Here is a 23393-nt window from a genome sequence, read left to right on the forward strand (position 1 = left end):
CTGGTGAAATTTCACACAGCAGTCAGGGAGCAGAGGCGAGGGGTCAGCCCTGCTGTGGAGCAGGGAGCCCAGCCCAGAAAGCGTGTCGGGATGCTGGGGGGTGTCTGGTTTATCTTAAGCCAGCAAGGGGTCTGGGACAGATATTGAATAAACTGGTTTGACCCAAATCAGTTAATTCTGATACTACATTCAACCAGGTTTATCTCAAACCAGTTTCAGCCATTTTCAAACTGGTTTATGTGCACTGAACATCTGTTCTGCTACAGATTTAAACCAGTTTCTGATCACTTAAACCATTTTATCTGTAATGTCTGTCCCTAGCCCTGGTGTGTAATGCTAAGAATGTGTGAGTTTTTCCGGATTAAGCACAAAATACTCAACACTTTACAGAGTGGAGCCTTTACTCAGGTTTAAAAAAAACCCTACATTGTTACCTCTTGGATACATTACAAAATAGTGACCACATCAGCAAAAAAAGAGCAGAGACTAATGATTTATAAATAAATAAATAAATAAATATATATATTAACTGGATAGTTAAAGCAATGAGTGTGAAGAATCCTTTATAGAAAGGCTTGGAATAGGCCACCACTGAATACCAAAAATTGGACATAGAAACAAAATAATATAAGGTGGCTTCATGTATTTTTATCCTTAGATGTTATTGATTTCAGTTGAAAGTCATATTTAGTTATAGCAATTACACTATAAGAGAATGTTACTTAGGTGGCAAAGTCAAACACTTAAAAGTTAGGAAATGACAGCCCCAGTGTGGCTGAACTAACCCTACTATGGCCTGTCTTGAGCCTAACACTTCAGCTAAGTACAGACAGTCAAAAATCCTGAGGCTGAATCAATTCAATCTTCATAGGTTAATCTAAACTGTGCAGATTGAACTGATAAGCAAGTGAACAGACATTCACTTTTGATTCCAGAAATGCAGCCACATATCTGCAGTGGCTGAGGTCAGAAGCCAGGTAGTACTAAAGCACAGCTCCCTGCAGGGGCGATGCATAGGGGGTGCATATGACATGTAACTCTTGGGAGCGCCAGTGCACCCCCTGTCTGGCCACACTCCCTGTTTAGCCAGTGGACAGGGAACCAGGCGGGAGCACCAGTGCATCCCCTGTGAGCGCCAGCCGAGGAGTGGGGCCACCAGCAAAAGCCACCCTCCAGCTTCCAGAAGTGGCCATGGAGCTCCAGAAGCAGCATGGCTGCTTTTACAGTGAGTGAGATCACTGCCCCCCCTGTCAGCGGGATTGGCTGCCAGGGGACTCCGCCTCTCTCAAGAGGCACCAGATACCTTTGGCTCCCTGCTCAGCTGAAGCAGACTACTTGGACCAAGGGTAGCCCATCCACCCTGTGAGGAGGGGGAGAGGAGGGTTTTGGGGAGGTGCAAAGCATCCTGGGATGCTGGGGGACTGTGTGTTAACCTGAATGTGGAGAGGACCTGGGACAAAAGCTCAAGAAACCAATTTAACCTAAATCAGTTAAGTTTGATCAGTCTACATCCATCCAGGTTTATCTTAAATTGGTTTTGGCCATTTTGAAAGCAGTTTATGTGCACTGAACTTCTATTGTGTTAGATTCAAATAGGTTTCCAATCACTTATACCAGTTTATGTGTAATTTCTATCCTTAGCCCTCATGATGGATATGAACAGATTGGAAAGAGTCTAGCAGAGAGCAACAATTTTTTTTAGGTCTGGGACACATGACTTATGAGGCAAGGCAGAAAGAACTAGGGTTATGTAGTTTGGAGAAGGGAAGACTGAGGGCAGATTTGATAACAGTTTTCAAATACCTGGAAAGCAATTACAGAGAGGATGGAGATGAGCTTTTCTCTGTGGCTGTAGCAGACAGGACTAGGAGCAATGGACATAAGGTGCAGCAGGGGAAATTTAACCACCTAATGCAAGGTGCAGCAGGTTGGAGATTAGGAGAAACTTTCTGACTATGAGGGTGGTTAAGCATGCAATAAGCTACCGAGAGAAATTGTGGAATCTCCATCCTTGGAAGTTTTCAAGAGCAGGATGGACAGACACTTGGCTGGGATGGTTTAGTCAAGGACAATCCTGCCTTGAGCAGGGGGATGGACTAGATGGACTATGACCTTGTGATGTTCCTTCCTGCCCTGCTTTCCTATGATTGTAATTTCCTCTCAATCCTTTGTATGCCTGTGTAAAAAATGGCATAATCTATCCCACAGATACTTGAAAATCACCATTAAAACTATTCTTTTTCTTTCAGATTTAGATACTTAAGGAATAGGAAAGTCACATGCATGGCAAGTGCACTATTCTTGCTATAATATAAATGTTCCTGTAGAGACTGCACTCTTCCCATTTTCAATGGTGTAAATCCAGAGTAACTCCAGTGTCTTAAATAGAGAGAATCAATGAAGCTGTTCCAGCTTTAAAATTGGAGTAGTTAATGGAGTTATTCTAAATTTCCATTTGGGTACAGAATCTACCTGATGAGATTTGATTGTACCATGCAAGTACTAGTATTTGTTAGGCTAATATATGAGTATTTAACAAGTCTAATGAGAATATTTATTAGAAAGTTGACCGTATCCACTACAATTTTGAATACAAAAGGCATATCTTGTATAGTGTCTGATCGAGTTTTCACCAAAGTCAGTAAGAGTTTTTGCATTGACTCCAGTGAGCTTTGGTTCAGGGTCATATGTCCTTGGATAGTAAATTCAGCCCCAACTATCTGAGCTGAGTGGATTTCAATAAAGTTTTACATTAAAAAAAAAACATGTAAAAAGAAACCTATTACACTGCTTTGGAAAGAGATTTATTACACCACTGCAAAAGAAACACTGCAACATCAGTGCAGCCAAGTGATCAAATTAAATCAAAAAATGTATCCAGCAAATGTAATCTTTTTTCTTCTTGCAGAACATCCTCAAAGTATTTTCTCAAATGTATTTCAGCAAACTTGCCAATGTTTTAGTTTTGTTATGAAAGTCTCACACTGTTCTAATTTCAGCTTAGATCTCAGTGCTTGAATATCAGTAACTGAAACATTCAATCAGTACTCTAATTTTTACTTTCTAAATGTTTAAAGGTACTCACTGCAACCACAACTTTCATTTTCCATTTTCCTCAGAAAGACACAGGTCTAATCCAGCCCATAAATTGCAAATAACCATCTATCTTGACAAATATGTAGAAACCTTTAAATGCGTAAGTGGCAACAGTAAAACATCTGTTTCAGAAATGTATTATTATGAAACTTAATTCTAGTCATTAGCAAGTGAAGTTGTAATAAAGGATATTAGAAAATGCTGGTGGATATCGCTGTGCCATGGGTACTGCTAAATAGAGCTGAAAGAAAAGCAAAGGGGGATTTTTTTCTGTATGCATCAAAAAGGCAGCCAGTTTTACTGAGCAGCTGAAGAGACTCCCAGGATCCATGGTTCCCCAACAGCCCTGCTATGTAATCTGCTCCAGAGCCTCAGACTGAATATCCAGCTCTGTGGTCAGCCACAGTGCCGAGGATCCTGAAAGTACCCAGCCCTGGGGCCGGGTCCTTTGGCAGGACCTTTGGCAGGTCTCTCCCAGAGCTGTAGATCTCTGAACAACAAATCAGCATTTTCTGCCAAAACTTTGCATTTGTCTGAATACTTCTAGCCACCTGTAGTATTGTAAGTTAAAGTAAAGTAAAGAGCTGCCCAGAGGAAGCCATTTCTAGCACACGAAACCAGTTCTACAAAACTCATAAACAACACTGCATATTCTTGAGTAGTATCCACAGGCCTATTTTATGAACTATTTATACATATACAGAATATACAACACTCTTGTAACAGGTGCATGTTCTACCATATGTTGGTGGGAATGAGAGGTTTGGAGTCCATCATTTCTTCCTACTGGCCACGTGGTACTTTCAAGGGTTATCATGTGTGGGCAGTCTCCAAAGGAGAGCTGCGGTGATGGTGATAATTGTTGGAATGAAGCAGGTCAGGAGTGGAGAAGTCAATGTATCAGTTATTGGTGTAGTTGAAGCCATGTGAGCCCAGGAGATGAATAGAGAAAAGGTACCTGGTGAAAGGAAGACGGGACAAGGCTCCATAGAGCTCCTGCGGAAGAACAGAGTGAGGAGTTTGCGGGTGAAGAAACGACAAGAGATAGAAGAACTAGTTTATAAAACTAGAATGGGGGTCAGAAAAGTTTTTGGGCAGAGTGGCAAAAGCACCTGCAACCTTGACTTGTAAGATGTTGGTGTGCCAGGGGCAGACAGTGGGAAAGCTGTGAGGGGCCCGATCCTTGTTGTGGCAGTGCAGCCCTGGCTCCTTCCTCGCTGTCCGCCCTGAGGCACGCGTGCCAAGCAAAATGCCTTTGCATGTCACTCTCCGGCACCCATGCCAAGGGTTGCCTACCCCTGAACTAGAAGCTCTGTAGACCCAAACCTTCAGGCCTTACTTCCATGAATAATATTACGATTTTGCTAGTAATACTTGTGACAGGAAGGGCTATGGGACTAGGGATTTAGGCTTTGCTATTTAGTCTGAGCTGTGGTTAGTGGAGGCAGGGACAGCTCGCTTTCCAGACTGCAGACACAATGCCTGGAAAAGGTGATCTGGTATAGTAGATTCAGTCTAACTGGCAGACAGTGACACAGATATCACTGCCTGGAGTTAAATGCCTGAAAAAGTATATAAGTAACACCTCAACAATAGTAGATAATGCCAATGCGAAATCATTCCCAGGAGTCAGTGCTTTGAGAATTCCAGGGCATACTACAATTCTGGCCCAAGTCAGTAACAGGAAAGCTAGCTAACAATACATATGGGAAAATTTACCTTAAATATCGAAATTAGCACCATCGACCCTGGTTCTGAAAACACTGAACAATAAACATTAGACATGAAAAAGACCCTTGGGAATTTCAAGTGCATCATGTGTCCAGCATGAGGGCCTAATTTCCAGTTCATTTGGCATACTGCCCAAAGCTCACATGATTTCGCTGCCATGAAAGGTAAACATGACTTTAATCCAAATTCTGCTTTAAACACAACCTCCAACATAAACCTAATTTGATTCTGAATTTCTATTCAACCCACTTCTAATTTTAAACAAATTAAGCAAAGCACTTAACCATGTATCTTGGCGAGAGTATTTGAATATACGTTATCATGATCGTTATCCAAAAATCCCCTTCATTATTTTCTATCCTAACTTATTTCCTTCAGTTTCCTTAAACAAATCCCTTCTCTTCCTAGTGCTTAGGTCCACAAATACTCACAGTTTTAATGCTGGTACAATAATCTGAAAAAAGCGGGTTGCAACTTTTTTGGACTGTGGAACAAATAAACAAACTAAGCGATAAATGGTACAGGAACCAAACCTATTGTGGAAAAAATTATCTTTCTAATTCTGGTCAAGTTATCTCTCCATATCATTTGCAAAGGTAAGCCGTGCATATTCATCTCTTAGATGTTGTTTTATATGTGCTCAGTACAGTCAGCTAAACCAAGTTATCTGTCCTATGCAACTCAGAAATGTTTCTCAATCTGATTTCAAACAGACCTCAGTGTGAAGGCAATTTAATTATGTTAGTAATACTGAACACAATGAAATGACCATGGAAGCGGTTTCCAAAGATTTAAAATGTTTTTCTTTTGATGTAATTCAGTTAGAACAACCTCTTGTATATCTCTGTTACTACAATCCCTTAAAAAGAAGGCCTTAGAAATCAATTTGATTACCTCTCTGAATTAAGTATGCACAAATGAGAGCAATTGAGATCAATACAAATTAGGTTAAGTACTCCACTGTGTACAGAACCATTATGTAACAGAAACAATTTGAATGAAGACACAAATAAACACATTGTAAGGGTGTGCAACTTATAGACACATTTATCTGCCATTTCCACCTACTACACACACATTAAACCTATTTGATTTTTTTATCCTTATGAACGCCCTCTAACAGCACTTATCTCTAGCAATAAAACATGCACACAAATGAAAAGGGCAGCATAAAATCCAAGCTTTACTATTTCAAGTTACATCAAGATATACACTTTAGGAATGGGACAGATCTTTTAACCCACACAATCCATGCACAAACAGTTCCTCCAGTAGACTCTCCGTATCGACCATGCTGCTTTTAAATGTCCCAAGATTTTAGGAGTCCATCACTGTCCCTGGGAGATTATTTCACAGCCTCAGAGATCTATCTGTCGTGGAGTTTTTCTTGATTCTCAGCCTAAATATTCCCTTTTTTAAATTTAATCAGAGAAAGTATCCCTCCCCTTGGGTTTAGCTGCTTAAGATTTTCTGGGAGAAAGATAGATATTAAGGTTCTGTTTCTGTTTATTTTTAAATCAATGTGTGATATACAGCATGCCCCAAGAAATTAGTGTTAAATCTCCCATAAATACGATCAATCAGTTAGATTAGATTTTGCATTTGTTGGGGCAAAGGCAGTTTTCCCCCCATACATATGTATAACAACTGTCATACTAGGACACTGCTCCCTGCCTAACCCACTTAAGCAATGCTACAATCAATTAATAAATTAATCCTTGTAATTAATAAATCAATTATAATAATAGCATTAATGAACGCATAATACTTATATATTAATAATGCACATACATAATAATACCAGTAAATATATTAGATAGCACAGATTAATTACCCCCTAGTACAAGCGTGAATTGATTCTTGGTGTATGCACAATATCCTGTACTGAATTTCTTGCCATTGAATGGTTGTAAAAACTTTTGAGATTCAACCAAGGCTGGGGCTGGATTAACTTCCACAGAACAGCTCCGCAGTTCTCCTGTGGCCTTGAAAGATTTCTCTTTTCTGCCTCTATATATACAGAAACCTTGTGCATAGCTCCGCTCTTCAATCCTGACACAGGACAGATAATTTGATCCTGGTTACAAAGATTTGCTCACAGATTTGGGGTACCAAGCTGCTTTGGAATGTGGAGATTAGTAAAACCTTATAAAAGTGGTTGCATTGCAAGGACCTTTATCTACTGAATTCAAGAATTGGTACCATTAACTTGCTACCTCAACCAGTTCCTTGATGCAGTACTCTGTTACTGTGGTACTAATCTTTGGGTAGTTTGTACAGCAGACTCCCTTTGTATAGATCATCCAAGCAAACGTATAAATAATATCACATCTATTCTAAGTCATGACAGTTTCCTTCAGTTAAAAAACTGTGATAGATTTAGCCTAATTAAAGTTTGGATTTAATTTCCTATCATGGGGTAGTTGGAGGGTAATTAGAGCTGAGACAGATTAAAATCATGCCAAGGCTGTTACAGAAGTGGTGCCAGCATAGGAGGTAGAGGAAGAGAGAAGTCAAGCATTTACCTGGTAACTTTTCTCTCTCAGCTGAACTGCATGTTCACTGTTGCTGAAGATCAAATTTAGACTGTCAAAATCTCTGCTCAAGTTGCTGCCTAAACCTGGAGGTATTTAGTGTCTCTAAGCACCTCAGGTATTAATATAACAGTTCCTGCTTCTGGGTCTATCCAGATTTGCCAAAACCTTGACTGTGCTGAACAACTTGATGCTTATCTCTTATCTCTTTATCCTTCAGAGGCAATTTGGATTCAGAAATCTGTCAGCATTTGGTGCTCAGACTCACAACTTTTCATCTGTGCATTCACAACTATGTTGTTCACCTCTGCATAATGTCACTGTCGAATGTTATACTTTTTAACCCCCTGACTGCAGCTTTTTCTTTGTGTTTGTCTAAGAGATGAATGGGATGTCTAGTTGGCTATTGAATATTTTATCTTATGAATGATAAAACATAAAACCTCAGTCCTGCATGCTTTCTGAATGCAAAATTCACTCAGAAATCAATGGGAGGGTTGTGTGCCAAAGGATTTGTAAATCAAGGTCTTCCATCATGGTAAAATCTGTAATATCAGGCATGCACATACACACACATGCACCATTTTTTCCATGCATTAATGTCTAAAGCATGCCTTCTTCCTGCTAAAGGAGTCCTTGCTATCATGATAGCTTTCACTCTGAAGACAGCTGTAGGAAAACAGCTTATCACTCTGGATGGAGGAGGAGAGTACTACTGCTAATCATTCACGCCCTGGAGAAGTATTTGGATGTAGTGGAAGGCTGGCTACAGCTGTCTATTTGTGAGTGGCTGGAAGCAGCACACATTCTCTGAAAGGTGTAGCAAAGACCACCATGGAAAGGGAACTGGAGGGCAGGATGGTGGGAAACTAGTAGGAAGCATTGCCTGGGAGGTAAGTCTGAGGGGAGAGTCCAGGAGAGCTAGCTGTACTTTGAGGAAGCCTTCTTAAAGGCTCAGGAGCAAGATATCCCACTGCAACAAAAGAATGGGAACTATAACAGGGAGATCAGCTTGGTAAGACAGCAATCTCTTCAATGAGCTGAAATTCAAATGGGAATCCTATAAAAAGTGGAAACTTGGTCAAAATGCTATGCAAGAGCATAAGAGTATTATATGGGCATGCAGGGAAAAAATTAGGAAGGCCCAGAGACAATTTGAGATGCAGCTGGCCAAGGGCATAAAGACCAGTAAAATATGATTCTATAAGCAAGTCAAAAACAAGAGGAAAACTAGGGAAACGTAAGTCCCTGGCAGAACATGGAAGGGAAAAAGAGTATTGGCTAATGTATTTAATGCCATTTTTATTTCAGTTTTCACAAATAGGAGCAGCTACCAGATGACCAATGAACTTAGCAGCAAAGATAAGGAAGGAGACAAACAGCTTAGAGTAATGGCACAACAGGTTATGGATTACTTAAAGAAGCTACATGCTTTCAAGTCATTTGGGCCAGAGAAGATGCACCCTACAGTACAGAAGGATTTGACTGAGGTCATTTTAAAGACATTGGCTATCCTCTTCGAGAACTTGTGGAGATCTGTAGAGGTCTCTGATGACTGAAAAAGAGCAGATAGAGAAAAGAAGGAAGGTGGATCCAGAAAACTACAAACCAGTCAGCCTGACCTGAAAAGTTTACACAGCAGGTCCTCAGGGAATTCATGGTGAAGCACCTAGAGAAGGGCAAGGTGGTCAGGAACAGCCAGAATAGATTCACCAAGAGAAAGTAATGCCTGATAAATCTGATTTCTTTCCATGATAGGGTGACAGGCTCTGCAGATGAGGGGAGAACAGTGGATGTGATAGACTATCAAAAGCTTTGCTAAAGTCAAGGTATTTCTCACAACATCATCATTACCAAGCTAAGAAAATACAGACCAAATGAAAGTGCTGCAATGGGGATCACTGTATTCAGTGCATAGTCATCAATGTCTCAATGTCTAGTTGGGAAGAGATATCAAGTGGGTTTTCCCAGGGGTCTGTCCTGGGTATGGTATTGTTTAGTATCTTCATTAAAGATTGAGGGCACAGTTAGCAAATTTGCTGATGACAGTGAGTTAGGTGGTTTTGCAGATAGTCTGGAGAGTAAGGCTAGGATCCAGAATGATCTGACTAGACTGGAGAAATGGTCTGCAATCAATCAGATGAGATTCAACAAGCACAAGTGTCAAGTCCTCGTGACAGAATAATTGCATGGACAGATACAGATTGAGGAATGAGTGGCTAGGCTGCAGTACTTCAGAGAAGGATCTGGGGTTTACATAAGATGATAAGCTGAATATGAACCAAGAGCGAGGTCTTGTTAAAAAAAAAAGCCAACAACATACCGGGTTCTATTAACAGGAGTATCACTTGCAAAACAAGGGAAGCAGTTTTTCTGCTTTATTCAGCACTGGTCAGATCTCATCTGGAGTACTTCACATTTTAAGAGAGATGTGGACACTTTGGAAATAGTCCAGTACAGAGCAACAAAAATAATTAGGAGCCTGGGAGACAAGGTTTATGAGAAAAGACTGAAAGAACCAGGGTTATTTAGTCTGGAGAAGAGAAGACTGAGGAGGGGATTTGATAACAGCCTTCAAATACCTGAAGGATGATTCTAGAGAGGATGGAGATTGTCTTTTTTGCTGTGGCCCTACGGGATAGGGTTAGGATTAGGAGCAATGACCTCAAGCTTCAGCAGGGGAAATTTAAGTTAGAGGATAGTATGGGTTTTCTGACTATGATGGTGGTCAAGCATTGGAACAGGCTACCTAGAGAAATTATGGACTCGCTATCTTTGGAAGCGTTCAAGAGAGATATATACTTGGCAGGGAATGTTTAGTCAGGAATAACTGTCTTGAACAGAGGGCTGGACTAGATGACCTTATGAGGTCCCTTCCAGCCCTACTTTCTTATGATCCTAATATGCTTTCTGAGTGCACATGAAAGCACCCTGCAGAAAAAAGAACTCCATGTTTCATTTACATCCCCATTTAATGCAAGGAGAAGGACATTAGCTACTCATTGAGGATACTGTGTTGCATAAATGTTCTTTTTAGTAATATGAAGTATGGCCAGGCAAACACAATTTGCTGCTTTCAAATCCTTATGACTTATTTTGAAAATCAGCTCGAAAGCAAGTCAACAAGAGAGACTGGGGAGAAAAGGAGCAGTGAGGTGAGTGGAGAAAAATGACTGAAGAAATGGTGAGATCAGAAATAGGACAAAGCCCAAATAAACATAAACAGACAGGATGTTTTAAGGAGTGGACGAAGGGAGATAGAAGCAGTTTTCATGATGAATAGTGTTAGACCTGCCCTTAACAGCCAATCAAGATACTGACAGTTTGCTTTACACAGTGGTCTTCAAAACAAGCAAAGCAGAATTGTGACCAGTCTGTTTGTGGGGGAGGGAAGGGTTAACATGGTACAAGAGTCATGTCAGATCCATGATAAATGCAGTTTATCAAATGGTACTTCAGCTTATTACATGCATAGCAGATGAATAACTATAAATTTGGATCTGATGGGCCTATTAAGTTTTCAAGCTGCTAGTGTAAGAACAGTATGTGTGTGCATGTATGTGTGTATATACACATGCAATAAATGCATATAAATATTTGTCTATATATAATGCACACAGTATATATGTGCATAATTAAGATGGGATAACATTATATATATTTCATATATTATTTTAATACATTATTAATTTTGAGTGATAGGTACACCTGACAAAAAGGTGGTCCCAAAATCTGTGCAAAGAAAAGTTTGCTAAAATACCAACAGGCATGTAATGGATATTTGATAAAGAGAACCAACAAGTGCTGATGCATTCCAAGTTTGTCTAGACTGTAAGGAAGTAATAGTAAAATATCTATATTCCTAATCTTGTTATGGGATGCAGAGAAAAACAAATACGCACTTCTGTAAATATGGCAGAAATGACACCCTTAGGTTTCACCTTACCTAAGTACATACCACCATCCTAACCATCATTCCTAGCCTTTTCCTGGTGCTTTATTATAACTGGTCTTCAATATTCCAAACAGAAGAAACCTCAGGCACTCAACCCTCTGCTGATGCAGAGCCCCTTCTAGATCTGATGCCCTCCAGTCACATGGTACCTAGGGCTAAAAATAGACAACTAGCTTGATGTGACCCTGATTACCACCAAAACGTGTAGCCCAGCCATTTACATGCTAGTCTTAAATGACAATTAAGTCCAATTTGCCACAGTCAGTTCTGAGGCAAAGTGTTAATTCAAATAATTCCCAGGTACTTAATACAGAACATTGAGCTTGGTTGTCTGTAAGGTCTGGATTGATGTGGCCACAAAACTCTGACGTGAATTAAACCGGTTGTCTGTTTTGTAGCCTGGCTTGTAAACTAGCCGGGCCTCACCAGCCTGATACACTTGAGGATGCAAAGGAGTAACTGTTCATGGTACTGAAAGTTACAAGGCAATCCCGCTGCAAAATGATCTATGCTTTCTATTATTTTCCAAGGAAATGCATGTAATCCTGTTCCATGCTACATCACAACTGAAGGCTTTAAGGCCCAGGTCCTTAAACATATTGAGGCAGGTAACTCACAGGAGGCTAAAACTTTTTGGGATGTGGGTGTTAGTTCACATGGCCAAACAAAAACACCACTATTCCAGCATGCTCCTCTAAATTTGTCTTTAAAATGTTAAGTTATTTTAACTTGCCATCCTACACCCCTATTTACCTGGTAATATCTTCTTTTGTTGATGAAGCATTTCATATTGATTCTTATAAGTTTATTGAATATTACTTATTGCCATAGAAAAGCCCAAATGTTGTTCATTTAAATAAATGAACATACCATGTAGCAGTTAGAGTAGCAGTGGACAAAGCCTTTCAACTGAGTATCACTTCTTTGTAGCAGATAAACAGGAGCAGGTAAAAGAGCAGGTGAAACAAGAGCTTTCTTGAGTACTGTTCCAAGATAGCAGAACAAACTGCTACAGGAGCCAAACACTACCATAAAGCTCACTCCCTACCTTCTGTACCACCTGCCACATGTACTTGTTTGACCTTGTCTTTGCTACTACAAGTGCACAGCACAATTCACACAAGTACTTTAACAACAATAACAAAATCCACTGCATGCACAGTTTGTCCCCTGGAGAGATATTGCAAGAGAGAACAAACCACACATGGCAGATGTTAATCATATCTCTTAATGCACGGTGAAGAAAGCATAAGAAACAAAAAGAACAAAACAAGTGTTGCTGATATTTTCAAACCAGAATTCATAATTTAGTCAACTCGTCCTTATTTAGGCTCCCATCTAAAAGTGGCAGCACTTTTACAAGCTTCCTGTCAACCATCCATGACTTCTTTTGATTTACATAGATGCTGTTAGGAACTTTTACCAAAATGCCAAGTAGTAACTTTCATTAAAGTCACTGGCACCTGTGGATTCTCAGCGTACTTGGAAAGCAGACTTCTTTTACTTAGGTGCTTGAATACGGATCCTAGTGCCTAACTTTCTTGGCTTATGTTCTTAAACTAAGCTGTGTGTAGCTATGAAAATAAATCAATCAGTAGGTGGCGCTATATTTCAGAGCTAGAAAGGACTCCTTTCCACCACTGCTGGGAAAACACTAGATCAGAATTCAATGTGTGTCTCCAGTAATGGTTTCATCTTGATCCATGCATTTGTCAAGCCTATATTTCAATTAAAAACCCTGTTTGCTCATTCCTATTTACTGAAATATGCACTGATCAAACGAATATAAATAAAAAGAGGTCAGTAGTCCCATATTTCACAAATGAATCATTGATAGCATTTTGGGACAAAACTGTTTAATCATCAATAACATGATTCAGCAATCAGGAAATATAAACAAGTTATGCAAGCATTTCACTGATCAGTCCAGAAAAATAATACGTATTTGCAGAGCTTGGGTTTAGTTTGCCTATCTTTTGAACTCCCTATGAACTATGATTGTTTGTACAGTAGGGCTAGTTGTGACCTTTGACTTTTCTGATCAGTAAACAATTTGGATGGGGTTAAATGCACTTGCTGCAAGCCCTGATTGTATAAACAAATGTCTTGCTGTATTCTAATAGGAGCACATTATTCTGAGGGCCGATTCTCAGTCCAACCTGCAGCAGCTGCTCTACAGGTCAATGGTACCAATAAGGCAATTATTCAATGAGAAAACACTTCTGACCCAAGGGGGCTCCCATGTTTTAGAAGCCATTTCATAATCAGGTTGAGCTTGGTAACATAAATAAGACTTCATAAAGAAAGTAATTTTAATTACATTCTTTCTGTATCTACCTAATATAGATTTGGTGCAGTGTTTGCTTAACATACACTTGGTGCACCTCCTAACTGATAATATTCTTATGTTTGGTACTTTGCAGGCAACAAAGACATTAGGACATTGCTTCCTGTTCAATTAACCTGAACCATAGTTGAACTCTGCCCTTTGAACTCACTAAACAGATAAATACATTGACTCACCTAGGGATCATTTATATTTTTCACCTGGCAAAAATTTAGGAACTGAACAATTAAGCCCAGATCAAATAGAGAATGAAATCAAAATGCCTCCTTGTTTGTTATCCAGGCAGTTAAAAGGCCATAGAATTAGTGAGACTTAGCAGATTAGTGCTGGAAGTGAAAGGGCATTTTGTATTCTGTAGTTACTAGAATTAACACAGGAATTATTGTCACTCAAGGAATGTAGCAGTTATTCTTGAATACGTTGCCCTATACCCACATCCCATTTAAAATCCGACCAGCCCCCAATAGTCATTAATGTTAAAATGTTTCATTATTTTAATATGTTAACCCATCAGATCAGACCATATGAATTGGTGCAAATCCATTAGCTTCAAGGTATTCAATGATACATAACTAGAACGCTCCAGAATTTGGGCTTGGAAATAGGTTTTTAAAAAGTATTACTGCAACTGTCCCCCTTCTACCGGTGTTTGCGCATATACTTTCAATAAGCAAATATACAATATAGACTCAATACAAATATTATTTTTGAAACAGAAATAATTGCACGTTGGCAGTAATTGTGGGCTTGACCTGCAAGTCCTTTCTTAGTAAAAAAGCCCCACTGACTTCAATGTTGACCTTGGTGGGAGTTTTACTGGAGCAAATGCTGCAGCACAGGCCCTTTACTTTGGTTATGTTTAGGGTTCCACAGTATTTTCCTTATTTTTTGCTTGGACCTGAGGTTTAATGCCATCACACTCCCCTGGATGAGATCATTTAAAAGAATATTGAGAGCATGAAGGGTAAATCTATTGACCGGGGTCTTTAACTATGTGGTTTCCTTAAAGGGAAAGATTGGATCAATGGGATCAATATGAAAGGTTTCCCTGGCCCTGCATAAAACAGCAAAGGCTTCTCTTTTCACTGGTTTAGCTTTCCTCTCTGACAAATGCAAATCAATGGATCCGTGTTTACAACAGATTTTTCTAACAGACTCAACTTAGCAAAGGCCAATTTGGACTGAGATGTAAAAACTTTGCCCAGCTGAGGGGCCTCAACTGGAGATTTGCCAGGAGTTCCAGGGTTACATCCAAATCGCATAAAATGGAGCAGGCTGATGCTGCTGCCTCATCTTTAATGTGGACATACTGTCAGAGACAGCAGAAAATGTGAGGTACAATCAACACATGTTAAATATAAAATGCTAATAATGGGCTTTCTTTATATATTCACTTTGGCTGTTCACTTTATAATGGTGGCACTGTATACAAGCACATTTAAAGCAGTACATTTCTAACAAGGTAGCAATGCTCAACTGCTAAATAAATAACCCACTCATGCTCCTGTTCCTACTTAAATGGACTCAAGTTTTGGCAATGACTTTGGAAGGAACAGTGACAGTCTGAGTGCTAAAAGCAAAGTACCAGGCCTATATCCGTTCTCTTGCTTGTTTTATACCCATTTCAATCCATTGTCTTTAGCAATGTGACTCCTGCATTAACCTGGTGTAATGGAGATTTGAATCGTACCTACAGGATCCAAATCAAAAAAGCAAGTGAACAGAGAAGTTGCTGGATAGCACGATAGAACCAGCACTTTGGCCACTCTGGATCCCAGAGTCTTTGAACAGGCAGGACTCCAACTGTAAATGGCTACTTTATTATTCATAAGACCTGGTCCTGAATTGTTTACTCAGGCACTGACTCCCATTGACTTCAGTGGAACTTGTGTTTGAGTAAAGATTGCAGGTTCACGGACAACAAAATAATAAGAGCAATGAATTTATTATGGGTGCCTCCATGTAAAGATTCTGAACAAGAGACGCAGAAAAATTAGATGTGACAGGAATGTGCATTCCCTTCTTATTAAAAACAAATATACTTATTTTGTCCTCAAAAAAAAAATCTTATTCTTTTCTTTAATGTTGCCTCTTCCTTTCACAGTTTTAGATGACTAGTACTTATGACATGGTTCAAAGTCAATACAGGCTATATACATTTACATTATTTTCTTCCTGCAGAAGAACGTATATGTATATTCAATTACATGCACCAAGATCCAAGAGTGATTAAATTACCTTAGAGGAGGTATGCTTATAACCCAAAGTCTGGGTGTTTTTTTATGAGACTAATTCATATGAAAATGATCTAGAACAGCCCTGGATGAATACAGATATTTTTTGTCCTTCTGAATATTTTTGGGCTGATCCTGTAGTTCTTATAAAGCAAAAAAGAAAAAAAAAATCCCATTGAAGACAATAGGCGCTTTATCTTAGTGTTATTTTAGGGCTGCAAATTGGGCCCTTTGTGTACAATGCATTGTAAAAACTACTCTAGCTGTTGGTGTCTTACGCTGTGATTAAAGATTCTGGCTTTTGTCTGGGATTTTACTGTCTTAAGCGTCATTTTAATACACATCCTATCTTCATCCTTTGGAAAGAGCTGTACACACACAGTAGACAATGGGAACACACATCTTTTTTCTTGTATTTTCAGACATTTCATGAACAATAATATATAAGGCCAAATCTTGGCGATCAAAAATCAATCTTAAAGGATGGCAAGCCATAGATATATCTACATAGATAGATTAGCTATCTTCATGCAGCTAAAGGAATCAGTGATCCTGGTTGAAAACTGCATGCTCCTCACACCTGGGCACAAGCTGGGCAAATACTTCACGGCGTTTTCTGCCCAGAGGTTGCCCAGAAAGCCATATCGAGCTATTTAGCCATTATGATCATTCAAGCACAAACCTGTTTTAGTGGACCTCTTTTATAATGTTTTTAAAAAAGTGAAGAGTGGATGTGTATCCACACACCTACAGCAACGGGAGGGGCCTGCCAGGGGTTTTCCTTCAGAAGGAAAGGTGGCTGCCTTCTCAGAGGTACATCGCATGCATTTGAGAAGTGTGTGGCAAGACAAGCGCGGGATTACTGGAGAACAGGCACGGGTTCCCGTCTCGGGCCAGAGGGACGTCAAGGGGCTGAAAGCGAGAAGAAAGGGACCGGGACCACGAGGCCGCGGGTCGCGGCTCTGCCCGCGGCTCGCTCCTGCGCCGGGAGAGGGGCTGCAGCCGGCCGGGGCTGGTGCCGGCCTGGGAGGCTGCGGGAGCCCCGGGAGCCGCGGCCGGGGAAGGGCGAGGGCGCAGGGCGGCGCGGAGAGGCCGGACAGCGCCGGGATCGCCTGGGACCCGCACACAGGCCAGGCGGGTGTGGACAGGTGTGAGCCTCTGTGCGTGCACGCACGGGTGTGCGTGTTTGTACACGTGTGTCTGTGTTCCCTTGTGTGTGCGTGTGTGTACATGGTTACATGTGTGTCTATGTGCACGTGTGGCTGTGCGTACACGTGTGTGTGCGTCTCTGTGTGTGTGCATAGAGACAGGGCCCTTCATCAAGGCTGGACACGTCCCCGCGGAGCCGGCTCCGGCTCCCAATGCAGGGAGCGGGGCCCGGGGGGGCGGCCCCGGCGGCGCAGTGCAAAGCCCGGCGTGGCTGGGGGGCGGGGAGGGGTCTTCTCCCGGGGTCAGGGGAGGATCAACCCCCCCCCCCCCCACACACACACACACACACACACACACACACACACACACGGCGCGTACTCTTGTGCGGGGATCGCGGCCGCCCCGCGGGACCCCGCGGAGTGCGGCCACCAGCTGCAGCACATCTGTCCGCGCACAGCTGGACACAAAGGGCGGCCGGGCTGTCCAGCACCGCCCCCCTCCCCCCGGGGCTACGGATGCGAAGGAGGAGGAAGAGGAGGAGGAGGAAACCACTGCAGCAGCAGCCAGACGTGGCCCCGGGGCCAAGGCGGCCGGGCGCAGGCCAAAGGCCGTCCTGCTTTGTACCTTCCTCGCTGCACAGCGGAATCCGTCCGACGGCCGGGCAAGGCAAGGCAAGGCAAGGCGGGCCCGACGTGCCCCCTCGAGGCCCCGGAGGGTCTAGATTCCGGCACGAACAGGCGCTGTCACGTTTCTCATCCTCCCCCACAGGCTCCGGGCTCCGGAGAGTCACCTCTGCGCGTGCAGAGGGAGCACATCCCGGCTGGGCGCGCAGATGCTCATCCTCGCCCGCCTGCCTCTTCCCAGCTGCGGAGCCAGAGCAGCGCTGGGAGACCGCAGCTGTTCTTGCCCTGCCGTATGGGAAGGGCTCGTCTTCCTTGCACAACACACAGGGTTCCCCCCAGAGCATGCCACCCTCCCCCGTGCCCTGCCACCCTCCGCGGGCACCCGCTCCCCCGCGCGGGCCGTCCCCGCGCCCCTCCCCGGCTGCGGGGCTGTTTGCAGGGTCCGTCTTGTCATTCCCAGCCCCTTCATGGGCGATTTCTTGTCATCTCAGAACAATAGAGAGCCGCCGTGCGTCTCGCTTCCGCTAGAGGGAGGGCAAGCAGCTCCCGGGACAATGTACCGCCGCGGCCGGCTCTGCCCGGGCTCCTGCTCGCCACAAATCCGCGCGGTTAAAGCCAAGGGGATCTGGCAGCCTTGCACTTTTCCAGGCGCTTCACTTCTCCGCCCGGCATTTCCCACGCGGCCCGGGTGGGCTCTGCAAGGCAGTGCCCGCTGGGGGAGGAGGAGGAGGGGGGGGGGGTCCTTATTTGCCAGGAAGGAAAGGTCCTGGCGGGAATCGTCATCATCCTGATTTAAAAACCAGGAGCAAACGATGCGGTCACAGCTCGGGGAACAGCTCCTTTGAAGCCAGCTTCTCCCCATTGAATTGTTTCACAAAAATCTCGTTGGCCTAATAACAGAGATCACCTCTGTCCACGAGTCCTGGCTGCTGCTCCCCAAATACACTCCTCTCTGCATCACTCCGACCGCATCCTATGCCTCTTCCCCCCCCCCCCCCTGCACGGAGACTCCAGACCTGCGAGCCAGAGACCCCGCACTTCCCCGTGCCTCAAACCCGGGGACCTTTCTCTTTCTGCCCCGCGCACTTGGAAGCCCTTTCCACGGGCAACGTTGCTCTGAGCTCTCCCGGGTGACAGAGCCGGGGGCAAGCCTCCACCTCTGCCCACAACACGCACTACTCCTCGTCCTCTCACCATGGCCAGAAATACTTCTTGTCCTTTGCACTCTCGCCAGGACCTGGCGGCAGGCAAGTGGGAAGCACCCGAGGAGCTGGAGGCGAGGCCAAGTCTCCCAGCCCGGGCACCGGGACGCGGGGCAAGCAAGCCTCAGGAGCCGGGCAGGACTTACCTGCGAGCCTCAGCGCCGACATCCTCTGAAACTCCGGCTCCTGCAGCCACTTCCACATCCTCCTGAACGTCTCCCTGCCAGATTTCAGTTTACTCCAAGGCTTAGGGTTCCTTAGCAGGTCGGAAAGGGTGCCCTGAGACCGGCACAGCACCCTCTGCGCAAAGATGGCCTGGGGGATGCTGTAGCGCTTCAACTCCGCCGTGATCCGCTGCGCCACCTCCTTGGTGTTGATCTCCTCCAGCTGCCCCGAGCCGCCCACCTGCGAGCCGGACGAGGGCGGCCGGTCGCGGCCGGCCGACAGCACGGGCCCGTGGGGCGGCGGCGGGCCCGGGTGGTGCATGCCGTTCAAGTGGGGCAGCATGTTGGGGGGCGTGCCCAGCCCGCGGGGCAGGTGCTGGTCGCCGCGGGCCAGCATGGCCGGGTGGGCGTCGAAGCCGGCGGGGCTGAGCATCTTGTCGTGGGCGGGCGGGCCGTAGCCGTGCAGGCCCTGCTGCGGGGCGTGCAGCGAGCCGAGCGGCGACAGGCTCTGCCCCATGCCCGGCATCTCCTTGTAGGGCCCGTAGAGGTTGTTCATGGCCGGCAGCCCGCGCTCGTCGCGCATGAGGGTGAAGCTGCCGCTGACGTTGGCGGGCAGGCGCTGCGCGGGGTGCGGGTGCGGGTGCGGGGCCGCGTGCGGGTGCGGGTGCGGGTGCGCGTGCGGGTGCGGGTGGAACTTGTCGGACACGGTGGAGATGGGCGGCAGCGGCTGCAGCGGCGTGAGCGTGGTGTAGGTGCTGCTCATGCCCATGCCGGGCGGCGACGCCTCGCAGGGCATGCTCATGGCGTGGTGCAGCGGCAGCGGCAGGTCGCGGTAGTCCCCGGCGCCGCCGGCGTCCAGCAGCGAGGCCATGCCGGGCACCATGCGGGAGCCCAGCTCGCGCCGCCCCGCGTGGTGCGGGCTGGGGCTGCCCAGCAGCTCCTGCTCATGGCCGGCAGGCGCGCCGTGCAGGCTGCCCATGTCCATGGTCACCGCCTCCGGGTTCATGGCGCTGCGGCATCGCTCACCCCCGCCGCGGGCCTCCCCCCGGCGCGCGCCGCCCGCTCCTCCGCGCCATCGCCGCCGCCGCCGCCGCCCCGCGCCGCCGCCGCCGCTGCCGCTTCTGCCCGGCTCGCGGAGCTGTCCAGAGTGGGGCTGGCTGGCGCGCAACCTACCCCGCCACACGGACAGGCGGCTCCGCCACAGGCGGGGGGGAGGCCGGCGGCGCGCGCCAATGGGGACAGGCGGGGGGCGGGGCTTGGGGGGAGTCAAGTTTGGTTGAGGCAGCAGGGCTTCTTTCTCTTTGCTGCCGGGTTCCAATGGGAGCGGGGCGGGGGAGTGTTTAAAGGAGCCGCGTCTCCTTTTTTTTTAGCGGGGGGGGGGGTGCCCCAGCATTGCTCAGCTCCGTGTGGCCGATGTGACTTGATACAAACGCGGCAGGGGGAGATTTTTTTTAATTCCCCCTCCCCTCCCCCCAGTGGTGGCATTTGGGGCTCTGGGCAAAAGTCACTGAGGGGCCCTTTGGAGGGATGGACTCGGGGTAGTATTAAGAGAGTGATTGAGGGTCCCTTGGAGGTAGGGATTTGGGGAAGTATTAAGAAAGCCATTTGGGGCCCCTTGGAGGTACAGGTTTCCCTCATGAACCACTGTTTTGCCAAGCACAGTTTTGCGTATCCACGCTTCATAGTCATTTTGATTACCACGGTATACAGGTTTGAGTAACCACGGTTTCCTGTGGCCGCGCATCAATCGGCCGGCTACCTGCCCTTTTCCCCATAAGCCTTTTGTCTTGCCAACCACGGTGCTGCCAACCAGGGGAACTTTCAGGAACCCAACCCCAAGGTTGGTGTGGGACACCTGTATGTACTCGGGTAAGTATTAACCCCCCACAGTATCAAGGCCCTTTCTTCATATTCTTTGGGGGGATTAGAGAAATAGTCCAGTGGTAAAATGCAAATAGAGCCACTTCCTTGCAAAAACTCCCCAGAAAAGAATTGGGGTTCCTAAAGTGTGGGCCCACCAGTGGTCACCTGATTTGCCCACCCCTAACGCTGTTATTGGTCCCAGGCATTACACACACACACACACACATAGGGTCATAAAGTCCTTGTGCACTTTTAAACTTTAATAACTTAGGTTGTGCACAAGGACATTATGAAGACTGTGTGTGTGTGTGTGTGTGTGCGTGTGTGTGTACACATCCTCTATCATCAACTTTCCACTGCAACCTTAAGCCGTATAAAGAAAACACGCACACCCGTTACTGGTCCCAGGCATGCAAGGCCCGGGGTGGGGGGTGCATGGATATAGGCTGCGCAATGCTGCCTGCGGGGCTCTGCCCGGGCGGTGCGGGGAAGGCCGGGCGGGCAGCAAGGCACCGGGCTTAGGCTCTGCCGCCCCGGAGCCGGGAAGTTTGCAGGGCGCCCCCGCAGCGCCCGTGGGAGCAGCCGGCTCGGGGCTCATTTGACTTGGTAAAAAGCTGCGGAGACTTGTCTTCCCTCCCTGGAAGTGCAAGTCCGCCCTGGGCGCCCCCAGCTGCCATCTGCCGCGGGGCGCCCCGCTCCGGAGGGCAAGCAACTTCTTGCCTGGCCTGAATCCAGGTCTGAAATGGATCAGTGGGTTCGTGCAGCCCGGCAAGGGTTGGGCTTTCCTGCCCTGCTCCCAAAGCCCTGCTCCAGGGCTGCTCTGCGTCCTCTGGAAAGCGGGAAGAAAGACCCTGGGCGAGAGGAAGGGGGTCCCCGCAGCCGGCTGCCCCCGCCGGGCCGCGTTCCCGGGGAGCGGGTCGCTCCCTGCGCCGCTGCGAAGCTCTGAGCAGGCTGAGGTTGCGCAGATGTTGCCTTTGTTTAAAGAGACAGTAATTAAGGACAGGGTGGACATAAGTTTGAAAAGCGTGACCTATTTTCTTTTGATCCGCTGTCAAAAGAAGAGCAGGGGGTCTTCTTAAGACTGCCCCCTTTCAACCACTTCCAGCTGTTAGAGAAAACTTGATCAGAAAACAAGGAAAAGTGCCCGCAACACTGGAGGTGCCATCTTGACTAGACCCAGGGTTAATTCATTCAGAACCCCCCCCGCTCGGATCCTGCCCTGCCCTTGCTGTCTGCGGGGAGATTTGCCACATGAATGTCCAGGGACCTCGTGAAATGCATACAGTGCACTGGGGTCCACTCCTTCACCTGCCCCCCACTCCCCTTCTTTCTCCCTTCCTGTTGCATTAAACCTGCTTAGTAAAGTGCCTCCTCCTTTATATTTCTCGGGTCTGGTCTGGTCTGGTACGGCAAGAGCTGCTGCTCCTGCCAGTCCCTGGTTTTTTGCTGTGCTCTCTGCGACCCAGGGACTTTGACACGTCCTGCAATATTCCCCCGGGGTTTCTCTCCAGCTGCGGTGGGCTGTGACTGCTGGGCCGCAGCTTAAAAAATTGGGGACCCCCTGGTGTACTACTATCCCCCCACCTAGCTTTCTCTCTTGGGAAACTCACTTAAGAATCTGTGCTTCAGCTGGTCTCTGCACACAGAGGAAGCAGTACCTTTCCATTTTAAATTTTAAAAGATTCTCTTGTTCAGACAAGGCTCTGTTAAAGAGCCATTGTGGCATGCGGTGCAATTAATGCCTCTTGCGATCCCTGCTTCACAGCCAAAGTCTAAAGTCACTGACAATTAGAAGCTCTTCTTGCATCAATACATTAGCATGTTAATTCTCTCTCCTTTTTTTTCTGGGAGTGGTTCTGGGCTGGAGCTGGGGAGTGGGGGGAGGTCCCTTGAACGGGGGAACGTTTGATTTGAAAAAAAATCAACCCATTTTCTGTCCTGATGAAGATCTACCCCGCGAGCGGCACCTCCGGCTGGAGAGTGATCACGTGCGCTGGAGTTTAAAGGTGAGTCGTGGCTGGCTCCCACCTCCTGATCAATACAGTCCTGGGCTTCTCTGCAATCCCTCGCCTCTCTTTGTGCCTCGTGTGCCTGGGCCGGATGGGAGCAGGGTGGCTCGGGCAGGCACGGGGCACTCGGCATTTCGCACGCAGCACATGGAAGAGGCACTGTCTCAGGCTAAAGGTCCTCATTTCACACCACGTCCTCCCTCCTTCCTAAATACGCAGTGGTATTGTTCCTATTCAGAGCCCTGCATGCAGTGACAATTTGCTTAGTTGTCTAATGGGGTTTTTTTTCCTCTCCTTTTTTTTTTTTTTAAAGACTTGCTAAAAAACTGCTTTCGTGGTTTACGTTTAAATGGTAGCGTTAGATGCAAAGGGCAAGTCCAGCTGCCACTGCGGACACTGCACTTTGATTAACTTAAAAGCTCCGAGTTTTACTCCCTGGGTTCAGGCGAGTGGTTTCTGTTTGAATGAGCAACTGGGAAAAAAAAC

The 23393-nt window shown here is 46.0% G+C and overlaps 1 protein-coding gene across 1 annotated transcript in view; it reads right to left on the reverse strand.

Moving 5' to 3' along the window:
- Window positions 1-20042, reverse strand: part of ONECUT2 (one cut homeobox 2) — a 45786-nt gene extending 25744 nt beyond the window's left edge. The window contains exon 1 of the mRNA XM_006272614.3: window positions 19018-20042. Coding sequence (XP_006272676.1) covers window positions 19018-20041 — 1024 coding nt within the window. The 5' untranslated portion in view covers window position 20042. The remainder of the gene's footprint in view (window positions 1-19017) is intronic.
- Window positions 20043-23393: the final 3351 nt, after the last annotated feature.

This window comes from Alligator mississippiensis, chromosome 3, assembly GCF_030867095.1.
Source record: "Alligator mississippiensis isolate rAllMis1 chromosome 3, rAllMis1, whole genome shotgun sequence".
Lineage (NCBI taxonomy): Eukaryota > Metazoa > Chordata > Crocodylia > Alligatoridae > Alligator > Alligator mississippiensis.